Genomic DNA, 18,131 nt, shown 5'->3' on the forward strand with positions numbered 1-18,131 from the left:
TGTGTCGTCCCTGAATGATTTCAATTTTGCTAGCGTGTCTTGGTATTCCCAACCGTCTCGTCTCCCCCTCCCGCCAGAGCCCCCTCCTAGGTGATTCTCAGTTTACCCAGGCTGTCCTGGATATCGCTCAGGATATACCACTCCGAGTGAACAAAAGGTGCCATCAGGTTAATTATTTCTCCCTGTGTGAATTGGCTTTCAATAAAATGTCTCCATCTCACAAAAAACTTGGCTGTCAACCCATCTTTATCCCTCTCCGCTTCTAGTTTTTCCCACTTCAGAAGGTTGTGTAGTTCGCCCACAACCTCCTTTATGGATGGGCCCTCCCTTTGAATCCAGTGTTTTAAGATGCAACGCTTAGCTATCAAGGCTATGTCATGCATTATTGCGTATTTCCTCTTTTCCTGCGTGCTCGGTCCTCCTCCTACTCCTCCCTCAAAGGAGTGGAAAATCCACACCATTAAGTCTAGTTTGCTGAAAATTCCCCATGTTGACTGGGCAAATAGTCTGACTTGGTTCCAGAACCTAGCGATTGTCTCACATTCCCATAGCCCATGCAGCATATCCGTTTTTTCTTTTTGACACTTAGGACACCACCTATCCCTACCTGGTATGTTGAAACCTATAATGGCCCTATGTAGAATTCTGAATTGAGTGTCTCTCCATCTCTCATTGGTAATGTGTTTCCGCACTTGTACCCATCCTCTCAGTATATCATCCACCACTTCTTCCCTTCCCAATTGTTTCCCCCACGCTTTTAAAGTCCGACTATCCTCCCGAGAGATAAGCACCCCCCTTAGCGATCGATAAATTTTAGAGACATTTATACTTGTTACATCACATTCCAGTAACTCATCAATCGAACTTCTGTTCAGCTCTCTTCCAACCACACCCAGGTCTCCTATTATTCCATGTTTCAATTGTTCATACTGGATGACATGTGAGCTATTAAGGTTGTACTTATCCAGCACTTCCCGACCTGTCATCCACCTCCTGTCCTCCACATTCATAACATCTATCATTCTCCTGACTCCCCTCTCTTTCCATCTAGTAAATAGCTTGTTTTCTCGTCCCAGGGGAAAATTTGGGAATGCCCAGGGGTTCAAGTACTTGGACACTTTCCATGAGAGCCCCAGTTTTTTCCTTACCGACTTCCATGTTAGCATGGTGTCTCGGAATATAATTGAGTTCCTTATGTGCCCTTCAACCCTGGATAGTGGGGAGTGCAGAATGGACGTCAGATCCCACGGTGACGCATATTTAGTTTCCATCGCATGATCTGAGTGCCTACTCGTTCCTCTCACCCAATCAATTACATGCCTCATGATACATACAAGATTATACCCTTGGACATCTGGAAAGTTTAGACCTCCCTCCTCTGCTGACTTCATCAGCGTACGCAGCTTTATTCTGGGTTTCCTTCCCCTCCACAGAAATTCTGTATACGCGGAGTTGAGCTTATTCACATCCTTTAGTTTTAGCAATAGCGGGATTGTCTGGAAGGGATACAGCAGCCTAGGAAAGCTCATCATTTTTATCAGGTGACATCTTGCCAGTAATGGAAGTGGCAGACCTTTCCATCCCTTTAATTGAACTATAATTTTCCTGATTAGCGGTCGATAATTCAAGTTATAGATTGTTTCCACCGATCTTCCTATATGCACTCCCAGGTATTTAATTGAAGATTGTGCTATAGGAATTCCACATAGACAGCCATCCCTTATTTGTCCCCCCATTGTCCCATGATGCCCCTTTAGGAACATGATCTCGCATTTTTTTTTGTTCAGTTTGAAACCGGAGAATGAGCCAAATTTTTCAATCAAGGCAAGAGTCTGTGGCAAATCCGCACCGGGGTCCCCCATATAAAGTATGATGTCATCAGCAAAAAGCGCTGTCTTTACTTCTGAACCCCTTATCTTGATTCCTTTAAAGCTATTTTGTCCCTGTAGTATTCTTGACAACGGCTCGATTGCCAGGTTGAATAAAAGAGGAGATAATGGGCAGCCCTGTCTTGTTCCCTTCATCAAAGGGAACACGTCTGATAGAAAGCCCGGAGTGTGAACCCTAGCTCCCGAGTTGGCATAAAGGTTTCTAATGTAAAGTCTCATCTTGCCTACAATCCCTATGGCCTCCATTACCCTGTCTAACCACCCCCAATTTACATTATCAAACGCTTTTTCTGCGTCAAGTGTAACTAGGGCAGGTCTAGCCCCTCCCTCAGTGAGACCCAGTCTAACCGCGTCTACCACTAGAATTGTCTTTCGGATATTGGTAACGGCATTTCTCCCCTTAATAAACCCCACCTGGTGATTCGTAATGATCCTAGGTAAGATCTCGGCCAGTCTATTAGCCATGATCTTGGACATAATTTTTAAATCCTGATTTATGAGCGATATAGGTCTATAACTAGAGGGATCATCCAGGTCCTTGGTTCCCTTGGGGAGTAATTTAATATATGCTATGTTGGAATTTTTGGGTATTTCCGCCCCTCCCAGGAAAGCATTAAAGACTGAGGTTAGATCCGGCGAGATCAGATCCTTCAGAGCCTTATAGAATTCACTATTGAAACCGTCAGGTCCCGGTGCCTTGTTGGTGTTAAGCTCCCCAATTGTTCTCGTCACCTCCTCTACTGTGATATCTGCGTTTAAGGCACTCAAATCTTCCTCCGTCAAGCTAGGCATTTGGGCTTGTCTTAGCCACTCTGCCTCATCAGTCATGTCGTTATTCCCTGACCCATATAGTTTTCTATAGTAATCTCCCAACAGTTTATTAATGTCCTTAGGATCCGTAGTCACCTCTCCCCCCTTTGTTTTCAGTTTAGAGATCACTGTCATCTTTCTGCTGCCCCTTGCCAGATTGGCCAACATCCTTCCCGCCTTGTTGCCAAACCTATGTAAGTCAACCTCCTTGTGCGACCAGAATAGTTGTTCCTTTTTTTTGGCCCATTCGTCAAATCCCTCTTTTGCCTCCAACCATCTGCCTTTTGTCATGGGAGATCTATTTGTCACATAATTTGTATATGCTACCCGTACTGCTTCACTATGGAAATTATAATTCTCATTGGTTTTCCGTTTGATCATGGCTGCGTACCCCACCAGACGGCCCCTTAGGACCGCTTTTGCCGTTTCCCAAAATATCACTGGGGACTCTCTATGTTCCTTATTGTCCTCTGCGAATTCTCCCCACCACTCCTGTAGCACCTTGTGGAAATTATCTTGCCTGAGAAGGAACGATGGGAATCTCCATATGATATCTGTACCTCTCCTGAATTTCTCTCTAATGCCCAATCTCACCGGACTATGATCAGAGATCACCATATTCTCTATCACACAATCTTGCGTTCCACTCAGTAAGTCTTGCGAGATCCAGAACTGATCAATACGTGACCAGCTATCATGAGGGTGAGAGAAGTGTGTATACTCTCTGTCATGTGGGTGAGTTAGTCTCCAGATGTCTTTCAGTCCTACGTCTTCTAATGTTACATCCCTATTGTCTAAACTCCTGCCCACATTAGCTGTCCCCTCCTCGCCCCTCCTCCTATCTTCAGCTGAGTCTGGGACAGTGTTAAAATCGCCTTCCACTATAATGTTAGCCTCCCCATCTGCTAATATGGTGGCCTTTATGTCATCATGGAATGTGATTTGTTGTGAATTTGGGCCATAGACATTATAAATACTGAGTTTACCCGCTGGACTAACGATTGTTAAGTGCTGCCACCTTCCATGGTCGTCTGCCTCATGTGCCACTACCTCATGACTGAATTGTTTATTTATTAGAATCATAGTGCCCGCTTTTCTACCTTGTGCCGCTGCCCCGTAAACGGTGCCCACCCAATGTTTCTTCATGCGGAAAAAGTCCTCCCCCCCAAGTGGGTTTCCTGTAATAAGGCAATGTCTGTCTTTAGTCTTTTCAGATGTCTCAATATCATTGCTCGTTTGTTAGGTGATCTCAGCCCTTTAACATTCCACGTAGTTATCTGTATCATGTTAACCTGTGTATTCTGCTTTTACTACTCCCTCCCCTATGGGCCCTTGCATCAAGGAAGACGAGATGTTCGACACTAGAATCACAGTTGGTACCACAAAATCGACACTCCCTTTCCCCACCTTGCAAATATAACAAATACAACAAAAAGCATGTAACTGTAAAACATATTTTCCCTTCCGAGAAATCCACGGCGTTTACCGCCACGTTGGTGAGCTCCCCTATTCCTAGCCAAAATATGTAGCTCCCTAATCACCCCCCAAAAAATATATGTTCTATCCCCGGACTAACTTGAATAAGCCTTTGAAAATTATGCAAAAATTAGCACAGTATGTCAAAACCTCAGCAAGATTCTCCAGTCCTACTTATCTCTGACTCCAGGTAGCCATCAGTCCGCCCAGAACAGGCCCACTTCATTTGAATTTGGATGATGTTCCTGGACAAAGGAGAAAAAGAAAAAAAGAAAAAAAAAGACCAAGGGGAGAGAAGATGGAGAAAGAAAGGAGAAGAACAAAAAAAAAAAAAAAAAAAAAAAAAGAGGGGGGGAAGAGGACCCAGACTTTGGGATGTTTTCCTCTCTTTTCTCCCTTCCCCCTCCTCCTCTCACCTCCCCAACCCTCTCTCCGTAATGCATCCTCCTCAACGCCTCTCCCTGTTTGGGAAGAGAGAAAAAAAAAAAAAAAACAGGCAAAAAAAGGAAAAACAATGAGCGAGTTCCAGTTCAGGTATCATGGTTTCTCTCCAAGGGTTGGTTCCTGTGTTCCAGGCGAGAATTATGCTGTCGACCCGGGCTTGGCCTCCTTTCCTCCCTGGTCTCGACTTGCTTTTGTCCCCCAAGACGTCCCACATCTCTTCCTGAGCTTGTGGGGGATCCTCTTCTATTATTCCCTTCTCCACTAGCTCCTTTTTCTTGCCTTTCTGACCTAGTCTTGTTGAGCTCTGCCATGAGAATGTTTTCTGCTTCTTTGTAGTCCTTGTAGTATACAAACGAGCCATTGGGGTTTCTAACTTTCAGTGTAGCAGGGTATAATAGCTGGCACTTTACTTTTTTGTTGTACAGAAATGAGCAAATTTTGGTAAATTCTTTTCTCCTTCTGGATACTTCCGCTGAATAATCCCCAAAAATTAGCAGTCTGTTGCCTTGATATTGTAGTGGACGCTTTCGTTCTCTAAAGGCCCTCAATATTTCCTCCTTATGCTTATAATCAAGGTACTTGACAATCACCTGCCTGGCTCTTATCGGGGTATTCTTGTTTGAGTTTTGGCCCTCTCCCTTATTCGCCTCCTGGTGTCTCAGTGGACCCACTCTGTGGGCTCTTTCAACTCTGAATTTCGCCTTTATGCCCAGGGCCTGCGGTAGCTCCAACTCGCATATATTATCCAACCGTCCAATCGACACAGACTCTGGCAACCCGACTATACGTAAGTTGTTTCGTCTCGATCTGTTTTCCAAATCGTCCGCTTTATCCTTCAAGTATTCATTAGATTTTGCTAGAGCTGCTATTTGTGCTTGCATAGCCAGTATTGTCTCCTCGGAGTCAGATATTCTCTGCTCTGATTCTGCCAGTCTAGAGGCATGGGCATTTATCTGTTTTTGCATATTAGCTAATGATGTTTGTATGGCTGCCTCAATAGCCACTTTAACCTCTTTTGACAAGTGTGATGTCACTTCTTCAGCCAGTTTTTTATAGTCCACATTAAGCTTTTGTGTGTACTTGTCTTGGCCTGCAGGTGGTGCTGTTTTCTTAGTTCTCTTTGTCTGGACTGGGCCACCACCTCCATCCCCCAATAGCTTGCAGGCTTGTGATGTTGGTGTAGTAGGCTGCTTTTTGTTTCCTTTGGAAGGGGTACTATGAATTCTTGCATTTGACTTCCTGTGAGTCTGAGTGGGATTAATCTCCCTGTACTGTTTGTCAGTTTCATCCTCCAACACTGCTGTGTCTCTGAGCTGCCCTGCTTTGCCTGCATCTTCTCTCCCCTCTGCCTCCATATCTCCTTCATCCTCCCATTGCGATCCACCATCATCAGTCCCCTGCATCCACCTCTCTCCTGCTGTGTCCTCCTGTGACTCCTTGCTCATATCTTCCTTATCTCCTGTCTCCTCGCTCATATCTCCCTTATCTCTCCCCTTCCAGCTCTGTGTTTGCTTTTCTGTGTCTCTCACTGTCACAAACCACCGGGGGGGGGGGGGGGGGGGGTGTCACTCAGAAATCCCCCGCGCTGGCTACCAGTACGTCACAATCGGGGGGTAACAAGTGGGGGTCACCCCTACTTTATACCTCCCGACCGACAGACAGAGCACGTGACGCGCTCTCTAGCGCCCCTCTTATAGTCAGGCCAATTATGGAATTGCCCGACAATAAGCAAGGAGGCCGCTATACTACTTATGCCGATTATGGAAGGGTCCCCGGTGAGAGTAAGGTATATATTCCCCCGACCTCCGCGGGCGGAATATATAATATCTTCCCGAATCTCACTGGCCTCCCCACAATAATCCTTGGCACAAACTCGCTGCCACCAACCGCTTCACGGTAACTATTAGCCGAACACACGGACGTGGGATTCAAGATCGAGATAACAGAACAGCCCAAGATTAATTATATAATTTAATCGCCTAAAGCACACTAGAAACTACAATATATACAATAGGGAATCTACAGAATATACAGTTATGTCAGAGTACAGTTACAATCAAAGCATGGGTTACAAACAGGCATACACAGTTCCAGCAGTTACCTTGTTGCGTCTGGCCACAGGGGGGCGCTGTAGACCAGGTTTCCAGGAACTCCCACAGATGTTTCCTACACGTGCCCCCAGCGAGAAGAACCTTGGAAAATGGCCGAAGCAGGGTTATCAACCTGGGCAAATCCAGGTCTCCTCCTACCTTAGTGACCTCACGGGGAAGCACTGCCACTCCCCCTGCATGGATCAGAATTATCCAGAAAAGGGGATTTTGGCCATAACTGTGCCTGGGAGCGTCGTAGACGGACGCCAATGCTCTCATTGTGACAGTTATGAATTTAGCTGCAGAACGAGGGGACTCATGACCTGTCTACGAGTTCCCATATGGCTGATATCACGTTTGGTGTGTTTCCCAATGTCCTACTTCCATAAAAAGGGTGTGCCAGCATCGTCCACATGCGGAGACACCATTGTTATGGTTGCCATATTTATCGGAAATATGGCTTGCGAGATATGAACCATTTTTTACTGGAGTCGTTCTGTCTGCTAGTTCCATAGCCTTGCTAATGAGCTAGCAGCTCCTACTACAGGGTGACGGCAGGGAGTCATCCTGTATCCATTGTCCTAAAGCCACCTAATTTCCATATCACAGGACATGGCCATGGATTTGTTGCTAAACCAGTTGTGTGAAGGGAAGGGGGTAGTGACACCAGGAGAGGGCTTCCTGACATGACTTGAATGTCATGATTTATCGTCATATCTCCGGATTTACCTCACACCTCCCCCCTTTTGAGGGCGCTAGGGGGCAGCACACTCCGGTGTTCCCCCGTGCGCCCGTCCGCGACCTCTCCTTGTCGGGACAGCCCGTCTGCGTTACCGTGGTCACGGCCCCTTTTGTGGCGAATGGTGAAGTTGTATTGCTGGAGCGCAAGGCTCCATCGCAACAATCGCCCATTCGTCCCAGAGACGGTGTGCAACCAGCTGAGGGGATTGTGGTCCGTCTCCACGATGAAGTGGCGCCCGTATAGATAGGGTTGCAGACGCTGCAGGGCCCACACTATGGCCAGGCACTCCTTCTCCATTGTAGAATAGGCCACTTCCCTTGGTAACAGCTTCCTGCTCAGGTACAAGACTGGGTGCTCTTGGCTCGCAGAGTCAACCTGGCTGAGCACCGCACCGAGGCCGAAGTCACTGGCGTCGGTCTGTACTACAAACGGCCGCGTGAAGTCGGCTGCCTGTAGCACGGGCGGGCTGGACAGGGCGTCCTTTAGGGCCCGGAAGGCTGTCTCGCAGTCCACTGTCCAATCGACTGCAGAGGGCAGCTTCTTCTTGGTGAGGTCCGTCAAGGGCTTTGCCAGGCTACTATAGCATGGAACAAACCTCCTATAGTACCCAGCGGTCCCCAAGAAGGACATCACCTGCTTCTTGGTCCTGGGGGTGGGCCAGGATGCGATGGCCTCCACTTTCTCAGGCTCGGGCTTCAGCGTTCCCCCACCTACCCGGTGACCGAGGTACTGGACCTCGCTCATGGCCAGCTGACACTTTCCCGGCTTGATGGTCAAACCTGCCCGGTGGATCCGCCTGAGCACCTGTGCTAGATGCTCTAGGTGATCTTCCCAGGTGGGACTGAAGACGGCAATGTCATCCAGGTACACGGCCGCGTACCCTTCAAGTCCCTTGAGCAGGGTGTTGACCATCCGCTGGAAAGTGGCAGGGGCATTCCTCATCCCGAATGGCATCACCGTGGACTCGTACAGTCCAAATGGGGTAATAAAGGCAGAGCGTTCCCTGGCCTTGCGAGTCAGGGGGATCTGCCAATATCCCCGGCTCAGATCCATGATGGTCAGGTACTGAGCCCCGGCCAACTGATCGAGCAGGTCATCGATGCGTGGCATTGGGTACGCATCGGCGACCGTGACAGCATTGAGCCCCCTGTAGTCCACGCAGAACCGAGTGGTTCGGTCCTTCTTAGGGACGAGGACTACAGGCGAGGCCCAAGCGCTGTTGGATGCCTGGATCACCCCCAGCTTCAGCATCTCGTCAATCTCCTGGCGCATGTGTTGCTGCACCTCCAGGGAGACCCGATATGCTGAACGCCGGATCGGGGGATGATCCCCAGTGTCCACGTGATGGACAGCCAAGTCAGTCCTTCCGGGCTGGTTGGTAAACAACCCCCGGAAGGGGTGTAGGGTGGCCCACAGCTGGGACCGTTGGTCCTCCAAGAGCTGGTGGCCAACCCCCACATCCTCAATGGATCCGCCTGCCCTAACCTGGGCTAGCATATCCAAGAGGGTTTCCGCTTCTCCCTCCTCGGGCAGGTTGCACACAGGGAGTGCACATGCCTCCCGCTCATGATGTGCCTTCATCATGTTCACATGGAAGGGCTTCCGCCTTCCACGGGCAGGGTCCAGGGTGACCAGGTACGTCACAGGGTTGAGCTGCTGGTACACGAGGTATGGGCCTTCCCAGGCTGCCTGAAGCTTGTCCTGTGGTACGGGGACCAGTACCCACACCTCTTGACCCACTTGGTAGGTCCTCTCACAAGCGTTCTGGTCGTACCAACGCTTCTGATCAGCCTGGGCTTGAGCCATATTGTCGTGTACCAGTTGCGTCAAGGCCTGCATTTTGTCCCGGAAGCGCATGACATACTCGATAACCGACACTCCAGGGGTGGCCAAATCCCCTTCCCAAGCCTCTTTCACCAGAGCCAGGGGGCCCCGCACACGTCGCCCGTACAGGAGCTCAAACGGTGAGAATCCTGTTGAGGCCTGTGGCACCTCCCGGTAAGCAAATAACAGGTGTGGGAGATACCGCTCCCAGTCACGCCCATGGGAGTCGACCAACATCTTAAGCATCTGCTTTAAGGTGCCATTGAACCGCTCGCACAGGCCATTAGTCTGTGGATGGTACGGGCTGGCCACCAGATGTCGCACCTGGACTTGCTTACAGAGGGTCTCCATCAGCTGGGACATGAATTGGGTCCCCCGGTCGGTGAGCATTTCCTGGGGGAAACCCACTCGGGAGAAAATCTCCAGCAATGCGGTGGCCACCTTGTCAGCCCGAATGGACGACAAGGCCACTGCTTCTGGGTACCGGGTGGCATAGTCCACTACCGTCAGTATGAAGCGTTTCCCGGAGCTGCTGGGGATGGCCAGCGGGCCGACCAGATCCACAGCCACCCTCCTGAAAGGCTCATCGATGATTGGCAGAGATACCAGTGGGGCTTTGGGGCGTGGCCCCGCCTTCCCCACTCTCTGACAGGTTTCACACGAACGGCAGTAGGCAGCCACATCGGCCCCCATTTTTGGCCAGTAGAAATGCTGGTTTAACCTGGCCTTGGTCTTAGCGATCCCTAGGTGTCCGGCCATCGGAATCTCATGTGCGATCCGCAACAACTCCGTCCGGAACGGATAGGGTACCACCAGCTGTCGGTCCCTGGGCCACGCCTCCGGTGAACCCTGCTGGACCGTGGCCCGGTACAGCCGTCCTTGGTCCCAGACCACTCGCTCCGGGTCCGAGTCCGAGGGAGGCTGTGCCGCCTGCTCCTTTAGAGCTTTCAGGCTGTCGTCAGCTTCTAACGCTGCCTGAAACCCCTGACCAGATGTGGCCAGAATCGACGAGACTGTCACATCTTCGGTCAGTACCCCGGGACCTGTGTCCTGGCCTCCACCTGACTCGGCTGCCACTTGGTCAGAAGGGGAAGAGCTATCGGACCTCCGGGAGGCCCCTTGGCTTCCAGCACTCCCACTGCGGGTGACAGCGGCCACAGCCGCTGCGACCGTGGGTCGTGCCTGCTCCTCCTCCGTTCCTGACCAAGTCGCCGGTTCAGGCAGACCTACCTGGCTTCCTGACACCCCGGTTGTGGGGGAACCCTGCACCGAGATCTTACCTGGGAGCACTTCCGCTCCTGGACCGGCCCCAATCTCACCTGCCTGTTCCCCCCCTGCAGCAACAGAACCCCGCTGTGAAATCTCTGGGGACCCCACATTTGCTGTGGTAGCCCCCACCCCACACACTGGTCCTCCCCCTGCAGCACCCTGCTCTCTGCTTATCCCTGCAGAGGGCAGCAGATCCCAGCTCACAGGCTGGTTACTTGTAGAGGCATTGTCACACCTTTCTCTGACCCCCTCCCCTGTCACAGCTGCAGCTGCGTGTGTGTCTATGGTGTCTGTGCAAGCAGAAATATCAGAGTTCACTCCCTCCTCCCTTACATCATTCATAGATAACACATTAACATTGTCCGGAGGCACGTCAGCACTGGCTGAAGGTTCAGCCTTTGGGGCGGGGCCAAACTGGGAGGTTATTTGCCCCAAATCTGTCCCAAGTAGCACGTTTGCAGGGATCCGATCAGTTACCCCCACCTCCCTCACCCCTCGCCCTGCGCCCCAGTCCACATAAATGTTAGCAACAGGCAGCGCCGGGTCAGTGCCTCCAATCCCGGAGACAGCGAGGGTTTTTCCAGGGATCAAGTCTTGGGGGGACACCATCTCAGGCCGCACCAGAGTCACCTCCGAGGCGCTGTCTCGCAGTCCTATGGTCACAGACCGGCCGACGGTGACAGGTTGGAAGCTGTCCAGGGACCTACCACCACCCCCACCCACACAATACACCTTGGGCGGCCCTTGGGACGGGGACGGAGCCGGGGCCTTGGGACGCTGAGGGCACATGGCCTTGAAGTGTCCAGGTAGGTTGCACTGGTGGCACCGTCTTGGTTCTGCCACGGGCCTGGAGAGGGGAGTTGAGGGGGACACCCCCTGCAGTCTAGGGGCAGGTGGGGCAGTCGCAGAGTTCATCTTACCCCCTCTCCAGGTGCTGCTGGTGGCTGCTCTCCTGGCCTCAGGAGCCCGATTGTTGGTGTAGTCATCTGCCAGGGCAGCTGTAGCCGTGGATCCCTTTGGCTTCTGGTCTCGGATGAACTGGCGGAGATCCTCAGGGCAGTTCCACAAGAGTTGCTCCGTGATGAACAAGTCCAGGATCTCCGGTCCGGTGGAAAGCTGCAGGCCTTGGGTCCAGTGGTCGGCAGCTCGGGCAAGTGCCCGCCGGTGGTCAGCCCAGGAGTCCTTTGGTCCCTTCTGTAGGCTCCGGAACTTCTTGCGGTAGGACTCCGGGGTGAGGTTGTACTGTTGGATCAGGGCCCGCTTGATGGTGTCGTAGCCCTGATCTGCCTCAGCAGGCAAGTCCCCAAGGATATCCAGGGCCTTACCCCTTAAACGGGGGGTCAGGTATTTGGCCCACTGGTCCTTGTTCAGATGGTGCTGCAAGCAAGTCCGTTCAAAAGCAGTCAAGAAAGAGTCCAAGTCTCCATCCTTCTCCAGCACTGGGAAGTCCTCAACACGGACCTTTGGAAGTTTGGTGTCTTGAAGGTCACGTGTGGCTGATGAGGGCCGGAGCTGAGCTAGCTGCAGCTGGTAGTTACGCTCTGCCTGGCGCTCTTCACGCGCTGCTTGCCGCTCACGCTCGGCCATGAGTTCCTTGTAGCCCTCCCGGTCTCCAGCCTGGCGTAGGGCCATAGCCATTTGAAGAAGGCTATCCGAGCCTCCCAGGCTCGGTGGAATGGCACGTGGTGATCTGCGGCCCGCTGCGGAGCCTGGTGCTTCACTGTCCATTTCAGAGCGGAGGGCTGGCATCTGGCTCGTTGAGGAACCTTGGGTGAGCTCCTCCTCATCTTGTCCAGCAGTGCCAGGTTGCGCAATGTCCTCGGCAGAACGGTTTTCTGGCGTCGAGCTCCTGGAGGGCTCGTGGACAACCTCCTCATCGTCTCTGGCCTGAGCATCGGCCATTCCTTTGGCTTTGCTCCTGGTGCTATCAGCCATTGTTGCAGACTTTGGTCACTGACACAGAACTGACACCTGATGCCTCCACACACCTTACAGTATCTGCACTCTGACACTCTAGTGTTGAGCTGGTCTGAAGACCCCAGCAGCCACAGCTGCTGCAGGCAGTCTTTAGTGTCTGGGAGTATGGGTCTCACACTCACACACACTATTATCTCGATCCCACCGCTTGCCACCAATATGTCACAAACCACCGGGGGGGTCACTCAGAAATCCCCCGCGCTGGCTACCAGTACGTCACAATCGGGGGGTAACAAGTGGGGGTCACCCCTACTTTATACCTCCCGACCGACAGACAGAGCACGTGACGCGCTCTCTAGCGCCCCTCTTATAGTCAGGCCAATTATGGAATTGCCCGACAATAAGCAAGGAGGCCGCTATACTACTTATGCCGATTATGGAAGGGTCCCCGGTGAGAGTAAGGTATATATTCCCCCGACCTCCGCGGGCGGAATATATAATATCTTCCCGAATCTCACTGGCCTCCCCACAATAATCCTTGGCACAAACTCGCTGCCACCAACCGCTTCACGGTAACTATTAGCCGAACACACGGACGTGGGATTCAAGATCGAGATAACAGAACAGCCCAAGATTAATTATATAATTTAATCGCCTAAAGCACACTAGAAACTACAATATATACAATAGGGAATCTACAGAATATACAGTTATGTCAGAGTACAGTTACAATCAAAGCATGGGTTACAAACAGGCATACACAGTTCCAGCAGTTACCTTGTTGCGTCTGGCCACAGGGGGGCGCTGTAGACCAGGTTTCCAGGAACTCCCACAGATGTTTCCTACACGTGCCCCCAGCGAGAAGAACCTTGGAAAATGGCCGAAGCAGGGTTATCAACCTGGGCAAATCCAGGTCTCCTCCTACCTTAGTGACCTCACGGGGAAGCACTGCCACTCCCCCTGCATGGATCAGAATTATCCAGAAAAGGGGATTTTGGCGATAACTGTGCCTGGGAGCGTCGTAGACGGACGCCAATGCTCTCATTGTGACAGTTATGAATTTAGCTGCAGAACGAGGGGACTCATGACCTGTCTACGAGTTCCCATATGGCTGATATCACGTTTGGTGTGTTTCCCAATGTCCTACTTCCATAAAAAGGGTGTGCCAGCATCGTCCACATGCGGAGACACCATTGTTATGGTTGCCATATTTATCGGAAATATGGCTTGCGAGATATGAACCATTTTTTACTGGAGTCGTTCTGTCTGCTAGTTCCATAGCCTTGCTAATGAGCTAGCAGCTCCTACTACAGGGTGACGGCAGGGAGTCATCCTGTATCCATTGTCCTAAAGCCACCTAATTTCCATATCACAGGACATGGCCATGGATTTGTTGCTAAACCAGTTGTGTGAAGGGAAGGGGGTAGTGACACCAGGAGAGGGCTTCCTGACATGACTTGAATGTCATGATTTATCGTCATATCTCCGGATTTACCTCACACTCACCATGCGTTCAGGCTCCTCCCCCATCAGGCTGGCGCCATTATCTTATCTTCTCCTCTGTCCATATCAAAGCTTCTCCAGGCTGATTCACCGCTCCCAGAGCTTCTCAGGAGGTACCGTTCCATAGCTGTCTGCTTTAGGTAACCTCCTGTGCTGCTCTCTGTTTGGTGGCTCGTCCGGGGGGTCTGTTTTTAGTCGGTTTCTGTGAGGGGTGGCAGGAGCTTCTCCCCTAAGCTGCCACCTCAGCCAGGACAGGAACAGGAAGTCCTGGAACAGTTTTTACAAAAGAAGAGTCCCGAGATTCCCGGTGAGAGGAGAAAGAAGCTGTGGACGTGGATAGGAGGCGACTGATGGAAGGGATTTAGTCGAAAGGGCGTGCAGCCAAATATTAAGTTGGGGGTGCCAACAATCTTGTCTGGCCAATTTTTGGAGTTTTTTGTGAAATTATGTCCAATTTTCCTGTGTTTTTGTCATATAGTAATATCATATGTCATATAGTAAAGCTTAAATAAAAATGAGAAAGTTCTAACTGCTTCAACTATGAATGAAGAAAAAAAACCATATGTCCCAACTGTTTCAGATACAGCGGGACAGATTTGGGTCTATGTCCTGCTGTCCCGGGTGTCCTAAATGTCCCTCACTGCCACCTCCCATCTGACATCTCCTGCTGCCAGGGTAGAAGAGTAATGGAAAATGGGTACGGCTTGGGGTGTAGTCAAAACTTACGGCAGTGTGCACATAGCTTGTCCCTCTTTCTGTGGTGTAGATGTTTGGAGGTTTGCGGTATTAGTGTTCAATATGAAGTCATGGATCGGGCAGCTTGGCGGTCCTTTAACCTCATAAAGACCCAGCACCCTATCTATACAGCGATTGGTTGTGGGTTATAGTCGCACATCATTGTAAATTTAGATCACTACTAGTGATGAGCGAGTACTAAAAAGCTCGGGTGCTCGAGGCTCGGGCCGAGCATCCCAAGATACTCGTGTACTCGGCCCGAGCACCGAGCCCAATGTTATCCTATGGGAGACCCGAGTATTTTTGTGAAATGACCACCGGCAGCATGTAGAAACCATAAAACTGTAAATTAAAAAAAAAAAAAAGCGTGCGTGTGTGTGTAAGCGTGCATATATATATACACGCGGAGTGGAGTGCGGGAGGGGCCGTAGCCGAGCGGGGAAGTGTTGGGCTAAAGGCACGGTCATTCTGTGAGGGCCGGCCAATCACTGCAATTCCACAAGTAACAGGGCTGTGGCATTGCGGTCTGCCAGCCAATCCCTGCATGAGGGCTGGCTCTCAAAAGAGCGCCAACATGAAGACCACGAGTACAGCACGAGTATCGCGAAATTACTGGGTACCCGCCGAGTAGCCCGAGTACAGTGATACTCGTGCGAGTACCGAGTAGTGACAAGCATACTCGCTCATCACTAATCACTACAGCTCTTGATCCTGCCGTCTAGCAGAAGCAGCAGGTCCGGTCACCGGCTTTCAGACCATTCCTGGTTACATATTCGCACTGCTCTGTGCATGACTTGGAAGTGGCTTTTACAATTTAAGTCTATGGAACATCAGAACAAGGCACAGAACGAGGCTTCATAGGCTTACATTGTAAGAGAGACGTCCGTTTCACGCATAGCGTATTGAGTGACCGGGAAGTCGGAGGAGTGGAGACATGAATACCGGAGGAAAAAAAAGAAAGTTCACGGGAGGGCTTCTTTAAGCAGACTTTAATACAGTAGAGTTGCGAATCTGATAAGTGTGGAGCTGCCGGTATTAACAATGATCAACAGGGCTAGTGGGAAGGGGAAGTTGAGTGAAATGATGGGAAAATAATGGATTCAGTTTTCTCTCTTGAATTTTACAAAAGTGGAGATAAAAGAAACATCTGATAGATGCCTGAATTCTACATAGTAGAGGGGATTCAGTCTAAAAGGTGATAATGAACATCAAAAGACTTCATTAATTATCATATGACAAAGGTTTATGATAGGAAGGAGTGGTGGACTTTCACAAAGGTAGAGGACAGGTCTAGCAGGAGAAAGATGGAGTGATGTTCTGAGGCATCTTCCCAGATTCTGAGCCATTTTACATAATATCTATCCTCTTCACCATTCCTCCAATTCCTTGACAGCTAAAGTCTTGTTTAATAGATGAACCATCGATGACCCCCCGAGGATGAAGCAAGACAGAGACCACATGGCTGCTCGGATATTGGACCTCACCCTGGAGATAATCTACTGGATCACTGGAGAGGTGAGATCTTCACATCACATCACTCTGATCTCTAGGAATAAAGCAGGGAAATGACGGGGAAGGTGAAGGATCTTCAGAATAGATGTAGTGACCGGCGTCTCCCCATACACAGGATCACACAGTAGTGAAGACGTCGTCTGGGGAGTGTGTGACCCCCCGTGTGTCAGGAGGACGGAGCAGGACCCCAATTGACATCACCGAGCCTCCACCTCATTCACTGATACATGAGCAGAAGATCCTGGAACTGACCCACAGGATCACTGAGCTGCTGAGCGGAGAGGTGAGCGCTGCCGGGAATGCTGGGACATTATCTAATAACACCGGGGGAGGGGTCTGATAATGGCGGATCATTGTGTGTGTCAGGTTCCTATAAGGTGTCAGGACGTCACCGTCTATTTCTCCATGGAGGAGTGGGAGTATCTAGAAGGACACAAGGATCTGTACAAGGACGTCATGATGGAGAATCTCCAGCCCCTCACATCTCCGGGTAAGAGGAGACCGTCCTGATTATAGAGGAGAGGCCGGGTCTGAGGTCACCTGGACCCCCCATCATCTGATCATCACATGTAGACGATGTATTCAGTCACTGTGTATATTTCCTATAGATGGATCCAGTCCGAGAAATCCACCAGAGAGAAGTCCCAGTCCTCTATATTCCCAGGACCCTCCAGAGGAAAAGCCGAATGTCCCCCTGGACCATCAGGTAGATGGGATGAAATTTCTGGAAATCCTCTATAGACTGATGTAATGACGCTTTTTTTAGTGATTGCCAGCAGCTATAAATGACTTTTGATCTAATAAAAGGGAAAGGGGTATGTTTTCAAAAATTTGGACACTCAACGTGGGCAATAATATTTGATGAGGATAAATGTACCATTCTGCGGTGTAGATAGAAATAACCGCTCAATGCCATGCATGAATATTGATTGTCCGATCGTCACCTTTTTTTTACGTCAAATTGACTCATAACTTCTAGTAGTTAAACAGTAAAGTAGAGTCCGCTAATACAATATACATGAATGTTAGTTTTTCTTTTTTTTTTTTTTTATCGTCTTAGGTGAGATCCTTGCAGGAAAGTCATAATGAACATGAAAATCCCTTATCCGTGTCGGTGAATGGTGAGAACCTTCCAGAAACTGTGTTTTCTTCTATCCGTGTAATTTACAGACTGAGTTTCCCTAAAACCTCCTCCCGAATATCCAATGGAGGAGATGTAGATGGCCTAATTCCTCATCCATGGAATTGATATCAACATATTATTTCACCTTTAGACTCAGAGAATTATTATCTGATGTTTTCAGGCTGACGATGTAGATTGTATGGAGAAAAGTATTGGTCGTGTCTTAATTATTGAATTCAGGTTCTTCAATCAGTTCCATCCCCGTAGCATCTGGTGTTATGATCTGGCCACTGTGGACGATCACAAAATCCCATCAGCAGAAAAAACCCACGAGTAGTTGGAACCTGAGCTGACTGCAATTCCCTATCTGTCAGACCACACTAGAAATAGCCGTGGAGCATTTCTAAACACACCTAGACGCCACGTCACAGCCGGAGAAACTTACTACACCTCACAGATAGAAATGAGGAAACCTATCTTGCCTCAGAGTAGTCCCCAAAGGAATAGCAAGTCCCCAACATATAAAGCCAACGGTGATGTAAGAAAACACAATACACAGATAGGAAATATAGATTAGCAAAGGTGAGGCCCGACTTCCTAGATAGGACAGGATAGATAACTGATTGCGGTCAGGGCAAAACCCTGTGGAAAAATACCAATCTCCTGATATCAAAAAAGACCCGAGACCACACGGTCTCTACCCCACGATATCAGGTACTTTTGTAACTAATGGGAGAAACAAAATACCAAAAAAACAAGAAATACAAAAGTGCAAATAATCAAATACAACAGGGAGA

At 50.0% G+C, this 18,131-nt stretch overlaps 1 protein-coding gene across 1 annotated transcript in view; it reads left to right on the plus strand.

The window, feature by feature from the left end:
* Positions 1 to 18,131, plus strand: part of LOC142290090 (uncharacterized) — a 102,233-nt gene that overhangs the window by 10,506 nt on the left and 73,596 nt on the right. The window contains exons 2-6 of the mRNA XM_075334025.1: positions 16,112 to 16,214; positions 16,327 to 16,494; positions 16,578 to 16,701; positions 16,820 to 16,917; positions 17,272 to 17,332. Of these exons, the coding sequence (XP_075190140.1) occupies positions 16,137 to 16,214; positions 16,327 to 16,494; positions 16,578 to 16,701; positions 16,820 to 16,917; positions 17,272 to 17,332 (529 nt within the window). The 5' untranslated portion in view covers positions 16,112 to 16,136. The remainder of the gene's footprint in view (positions 1 to 16,111; positions 16,215 to 16,326; positions 16,495 to 16,577; positions 16,702 to 16,819; positions 16,918 to 17,271; positions 17,333 to 18,131) is intronic.

The sequence above is a fragment of the Anomaloglossus baeobatrachus genome, chromosome 2 (assembly GCF_048569485.1).
Source record: "Anomaloglossus baeobatrachus isolate aAnoBae1 chromosome 2, aAnoBae1.hap1, whole genome shotgun sequence".
NCBI lineage: Eukaryota > Metazoa > Chordata > Amphibia > Anura > Aromobatidae > Anomaloglossus > Anomaloglossus baeobatrachus.